We start from the raw sequence: 6,754 nt of genomic DNA, 5'->3' as shown, positions 1-6,754 counted from the left end.
TAAAATGCAATATAGTACACTTAATATACTGCTGCTCCTTACAACATGCAAATTTGATTTTTTTTTTGCCATGAGATTCTATTCTATTCTATTCTGTGGCGGTGTGGGATATGGATTACCTTAAGATCATCATTCAATATTTCTAAAAGCAGTAAAATGTTTTTTTTTCAGCTAAATACTTAAATCGCCTGCTATCCTTTAAAAAAACTCACATAATTGAAGTGGTATTGTGCAAGCAATTATGCATGTTTGCAAGTATGCATGGTTTTTTTTTCAAATAGTGGGTCTCATATTGTAACGAAACTCTTCAAATGCTCAGAGGCAGCAAAGGCAAAGGTGACACACAAAAAGAACATGGTTATTTCCTTCCCCTCTGAAGTTGTGGTTTTCTCGTGTTCTTTGCAAACTCACCGCCAGAGATGCTATGAAACTCAGAACACTAAGTTTGCCACAGGGAGCAGCAGGCAACTGCTTTGTTTTGGTGTGACAGCTTTATCCATTTTCATTCACACAACACTGATACAGTGGTGGGGATCAGGGTGGCCAGTGCTAATGAATGTTTCTGTTTGTAGAACTACGTATATGTGTATGCTGTCTGAAAACTAGCGTTGTTTCATCTATCCACTAGGACAAATTCCTGCAACATGCATGCTTGTACATAGTGGAAATGGACAGATTTCACTGGGGGTATCGTCTTGTCCTGCAGTCACTGGTCACATACTGTAGTTGCTCATTAGTAGGCATATAGGCATATATGCACCTTGAATTGATTTGTATTATAGCAAGAACAATTCTTCCTCCTTAACTGCATTCAGGGCCATTCGATTTTATCAAATTGTTGCATCATCTCCATCATTTCTGGCAGCAGTGACCAAGAGGCTATTTAGATGGAGAAGACTGCTATGAATGGGTAGTGAAATCCCTCCAAAGGTTGCCGAGCTCTGTAAGGTGTTATGATGAAGAAGACTCATGTCAAAATCATACTGGTAAATTAAAATGACAAGGTCAGTAGTTTATCCTTCTCAAATCTCCACTGCCCTTTCTGTTTCTTAGTCATTTTATCTTTCACTATTTGTCTCCTCTTTTCTTCTGATTGTTCTTAACTTTCCCTGTTCTCTTTTTTCTTCTGCTTTCCAACAATCAACAGATAAGAAACATGATATATATCAAGAAATGCATTTTACACCCTTGGCTGAAAGGGAACAACCTAGAGAGATCAAGGCTCTCTCACCTCACGGAAGTTAGAATTGCTGCCGTTTTTCTATGTGGTATTTCCCCTAAATGAAGGCCAGGGTATGGCCCATCTAGGCTAGCTGTTTCTTTTGGCAGCTGATATTTGAGGGAGGTTGGTGAGGTTGCTGATGCTGTTGGTGACAGCTGTTATTTATATAATAATTAACAGGATAAAGTTGGCAGTTGAGACTTGTTGGTCTGTGGTTGACAGCTTGTCGCCCATCTTCAGCCAGTAGCACAAAAATAAAATTTAATTAGAAATAATTTGCAATTATTTCTAACTTAAAATTATGTATATGACATAGTATATGATGTATATGATGTATGTAACCTACATGACATAGTCTAGGATGTGTATATGTAGTATGTATATATATGATGTAATATGTATATGACATGTAGTGTATATGATGCTATGTAAAGCCCTTTGAGTCATGCTTGTGATAAAGGGCTATATAAAAAAACATAACTAGACTAGACTAAAAGTGCAGGTGAAGATATGTTTCCTTTTCAAATAATTCATCTGAGTGAAAATTTTAATGTATCCAAAAACTGTATTTACAATATATTTACACTATAAATTCTGATGTACAGTACAGTACCTTTCAAAGTACAAAATCATTAAACAAGTTCTACATGACAAAAGAATGGAGGTGTTGCTCTTCGGGCCTCTCTCAAAGTTATTGACCATTTTGGTAAGTTGTGCTTTTACATTTTATGGCTCCTCACCTCAGGTGATGGTTCCTTTTCAGTTCAGCCAGTAAATGGTTACTCCAATATATCATAAAGGCCCCCTCCCCACCATTCCACACACACACACACAAACGCCTCGACTCAAACACAGACACACATGACATATATCCCCCACGAAAAGCACACAACTCCACCCCCCACACACTCCCACTTCACACAGCAGTGGACCTCTCATCCACGCTGGTGGTTTGCGAGTAGACCGAACCATTGATTCTGTCCTGGGGGATGAAGGTCTTCATGATCTGGCACAGCCTGCACGGAGCCCTGTTCACCAGCCTCACGAGGTGCTTCCTGAACTTCTCCCCGACGAACACGTACAGGACGGGGTTGAGGCAGCTGTGAGAGTAGGCGACGGCCTCGGTGGCCTGTATCGCCCGCCTGATGGCCTTGCTGCTGCCGCATTCCGTATAAACGTGCAGCAGCTCCAAGGCTTTGAAGAGTGACGCGACGTTGTAGGGCACCCAGCAGCAGAAGAACACGGCCACCACTACGAGAACCAAGCGGATGGCCTGTTTCTTGGATGACTGGCTGCACAGGAGCCTCCGAATGATGTGGGCGTAGCAGAAAGCTATGATGGCCATCGGGATCAACAAGCCGAGAATGTTCATTTTGAAAAGGCCGAAGACGCTCCAGAAGTGCCTGCCGGGTGCTAAGGTACCAGGTTTGGAGTATAAAGGAGCGCAGAATTTATACATTTTACCGTCTTTCTTTCGAGACTCCTGTACTTCAAGAAAGCTCAGGTCAGGAAAAGAAGCCGTAAATGCGGCCACCCAGGTAACAGCGGCCGCAAGAATCCCAAAGGAGCGCGTCCGTGCCCGCAGAGCGTACACAGCGTGAACTATAGCCAGGTACCTGTCAATGCTCATAAGGGTGATGAAGAAGATCCCGCTGTAAAACCCGATATAGTAGGCACCCAGGACCGCCTTGCACATGCCGTCTCCGAATAACCACTGGTCGCGGGCTTGGTGGGCGAGGAAGGGAAGGGAACACACCAGGAGGAGGTCGGCGAAGGCCAGGTTGAGGAGGCAGACGTCGGTCATGCTGCGGAGGCGCGCCCCGCAGACGATGACCCAGAGGACCAGAGCGTTGCCCAGGAGGCCCACGATGAAGAAGACGGAGTAGAGGACGGGGAGATAGTGGGCCCCGTGGCTCTCGTACACACACCGCCCCAGCTCGTAGTCAGTGAAGTCGTTGTAGTCCGAGTAAGCATAGTCAGTGGTGTTCTCGCTGAAAGGTTCCTGGGTAGAGCTGGGAGAGAAATAGAGGAGCGAGCCAGCAGGAAAGACAGATGAATGATTAGGGAAGCTTCCAGTATTTCAGATCATTTTTTTTTTTAGGTTAAAAAAAGTATGACTATAGCAGGAAATACCAGATTGTTGTGCTTCAACAATCTCCATCCACATTCCTTCTTCTCCATTGCTTCCATTTCTTTTCATACTCATACATTCCTGTCATATTGTCGCACGACTACAAATGCGAAGCATGCACAAAGATAATTTTGTCAAAAGCTGTACAGTTACTTACAGCATTCATTATATTAGTTCATTTTAATTCATTTCCAAGCATTTACATGGTATGTATCCTCTGAGGGGAGGAATAAAGGAAACTAAACGAACAAACGGGAAAGGAAAGGAAAAAAAGGAACCAGACAAACAATTACTTGGCAGTGAGGTAGGACAGGATTAGACAGAGTGCAGAAAAGACTAAGAGGAGTACGAGGAGTAAGACAGACTAAGAGGACACACTAACAGGACAGGGACAGACAAGACACAGACGGACAGAGACAAGACAGACTTTAAAAACATGACCTACTTACAGAGGAGAACAATGCCATCCTGCTGATGTGTATCACTGTTTAGTCTAGTTTCAGATTCATTTTTAATTCTGATACAGCTTAAAGTATATGTGTCTTTTCTTTTTAAGTTTTCTTCTTATTAAGCTTACACAAGTTTGTATAAACGTGAACTGAGTCCTGAAAATCATGCCATATAGACCTCAGCAGAGAAGTAGTTATTATGGAAATATTCATGTGCTAAATGCAGATTAAACATTCATGGAAGTGCAATATCAAATTTACTAAATAATGTATTGTGCACTTAAACTTGAGGGGGGAATTGGGGAGGTTCTGTCTCTGTTAAAGCAGAAGAAATATTGATTAGCTAGTTCAAAAAAAGTGATTGTTTAAAAGTCGTATGGTTGCATCACTCATAGTCGTCTCATATTACAAAATACAGCACATAATTATATAGAGGCATATTGCTGTCTTATGTATAATAATAATAATAATAATAATAATCACCTTTATTTGTATAGCACCTTTCATACACAACATGCAGCTCAAAGTGCTTTACATCAATAAAAGGCAGATAAAAGACAGATAAAAAGATAAAATTCATATAAAAGAACAAGCAAAATGCATTGCATTAAAAGAATCAAATCAAGTAAAATAGAAAGACAAAAGAACACAACAAATACTCCCACTTTTAGATGCACATTGTGAGTGAACCCATATGTTTTTCTTTAATTTTCTTTTCCCCTGTCCTTCCTGATTCTACTCTTGATCTGATATTTACGTCAGATCTCACTGCCTAAGGCAGACGAGAATCATAGATTCTCCTCTTGGTCAAAAACCTCACCATCCACAGATGGATGAGAATCATACAGGGTAAAGCTCTGTCCCCCGTGTTTTGGATAAGCTGAAGCCTCTCAATAGACTTTTTTGGGAGGCTGGTAAAAAGGGCATTGCAGTAGTCCAGTCTACTTGTAACGAATGCGTGAGTTAGCTTTTCAGCATCTTTCTGGGTTAGGAAGGGCCGCACCTTGGCAATATTTCTCAGATGAAAGAATGCTGTTCTGGTCACCTTGTTTATATGGGAATTAAAACTTAGATCAGAATCTAAGATAACACCCAGGCTTGTTACTTCTGATTTGATCGAGGGATTCAGGTTCCCAAGTCTTGTGGAGAGTTCTTCTCTTTTGGCTTTGGGGCCGACCAAAAGTATTTCTGTCTTATCTTCATTCAGCAGAGTTTCTGTTATATATATTTTGCAGCGGCGGCCCGCCACTGCAAAATTATTGCCGCCGCTGCTTCAGAATTTTATGAAATGTCATGAAGTCGCAATTACACGACTCTGCAGAGGGCTTTTAATTTGAAACGACAGATACAAGAAGTGGCGACACCCGGCCGAGGCGAGAGGGAGAGAGAGAAAGAAGAGAAAAAGAAAGAGAAGAGAGAGAAAGGTAGATTAAGGCTGCGTTCACACATAGCACTTTTTGATGTGGAAAAGCGCTGCCTGGAGCGATTTTTGTGAGGAGAAATAGAGGGCCTAAGTCCCTCCCCTTCCGCTGTCCCCCATGGGACCTTATTTCGGAAAAAATATGTACGGTAGTCAACGGCGAGAGACAAATAATTGTTTGATCCCGTTTGAATTGTGCCATGAATTACACATATGATGTTTTGTCAATTTAAAAGATAATTTTTCAAGTCAAGAAAGTCGCAGTTTGTCGTAGACAAGTAGACAGGAGTAGGAGTAGTGGAGCAGAGTGAAGCAGGAGAGCAGAGTGAAACAGGAGAGCAGAGTGAAGCAGGAGAGCAGAGTGAAGCAGGAGAGCAGAGTGAAGCAGGAGAGCAGAGTGAAGCAGGAAAGCAGAGTGAAACGGGGGAGAGGGCAGAAAGTGAGAGTGGAGTATGTTCTAAAGTTTGTTTTGCAGTCAAGTGTCACTTTATGATATTTTTTAATTACCTATTGATATTCACTCTGACTGCCGGCGTACTACGCGCGTCCACCACCCAGGTACAACAAAACCCTTTCCCCCGCTGTTAAAAAAAAATCCTAGAGGAAACACTGTTCAGTTTTAAGAAATTTGTGTTCATCCAATCATTGATAGCCAATAGACCAGTAGTGAGGGAGCTTAAGGCATCTGCATGATTTGGCTCTACAGAAATGTATAGTTGTGTATCATCAGCATAGCTGTGTACATTGACATTATGTTCTCTGATGATATCACCTAATGGAAGCATGTATAGTGAGAAAAGCAGGGGACCAAGACAGCTTCCTTGTGCAACACCAGAAGTTAGATCATGTTTCTCTGATACATGATCTCCAAGACAGATGAAAAATTTCCTCCCTGTAATATACGTTCTGAACCAGTTTAGGACACATTCAGAGAGACCAACCCAGTTCTCGAGATGATCTATGAGAATATTGTGGTCGATGGTGTCAAATGCTGCACTCAAATCCAAAAGAACCAGAACTGAGACCCTGTTGGCATTAGTGCTAAGTCGCAAATCATTGACTATTTTGGTGAGAGCAGTTTCTGTGCTGTGGTTGGCTCTGAAACCTGACTGAAACTTCTCCAGAATGTTGTTTTCATTTAAAAAGTTGTTAATTTGGTTAGAAACCACTTTTTCAAGTACCTTACTTAAAAAAGGAAGGTTTGATATGGGCCTGTAGTTACTCAGTCCCCACAGTCCAAATGTTCAATTTCTTCAACAGAGGTTTCACAACAGTGGTTTTAAAGGCATCAGGAAAAACCCCAGTCTCAAGTGATGTATTAATGATTTTCAGAGCAGAGTTTGAAACACTATTGAAAACCCTCTTAAAAAAATGTAGTGGGGACAGGGTCAAGAGAGCAGGTGGAAGATTTACTCTCTATTACAATCTTATTAAGTTCTGCAACAGAAATACTAGAAAATGCCCTCATGGATGTTTGACTTTTACAAGGTTGGTTATTGAAATTACCAGCACCTGAAGCGATACTAGCCCTG

The 6,754-nt window shown here is 41.7% G+C and overlaps 1 protein-coding gene across 1 annotated transcript; it reads right to left on the bottom strand.

Annotated features, from left to right (window-relative positions):
* Positions 1–1,766: 1,766 nt before the first annotated feature.
* LOC139913309 (C-C chemokine receptor type 4-like) lies at positions 1,767–3,396 on the bottom strand. The gene is made up of 2 exons (XM_071901282.2): positions 3,356–3,396; positions 1,767–3,234 (listed from the first exon to the last, which is right to left on the bottom strand). The coding sequence occupies exon 2, from the start codon at positions 3,024–3,026 to the stop codon at positions 2,139–2,141; it is 888 nt and encodes a 295-aa protein (XP_071757383.1). The 5' UTR covers positions 3,027–3,234; positions 3,356–3,396; the 3' UTR covers positions 1,767–2,138.
* Positions 3,397–6,754: the final 3,358 nt, after the last annotated feature.

Source organism: Centroberyx gerrardi, chromosome 12 (genome assembly GCF_048128805.1).
Source record: "Centroberyx gerrardi isolate f3 chromosome 12, fCenGer3.hap1.cur.20231027, whole genome shotgun sequence".
In the NCBI taxonomy this organism is placed as follows: Eukaryota; Metazoa; Chordata; class Actinopteri; order Beryciformes; family Berycidae; genus Centroberyx; species Centroberyx gerrardi.
The sequence above is the reverse complement of the archived record's forward strand: the minus strand, read 5'-3'. Positions and strand labels throughout refer to the sequence as shown.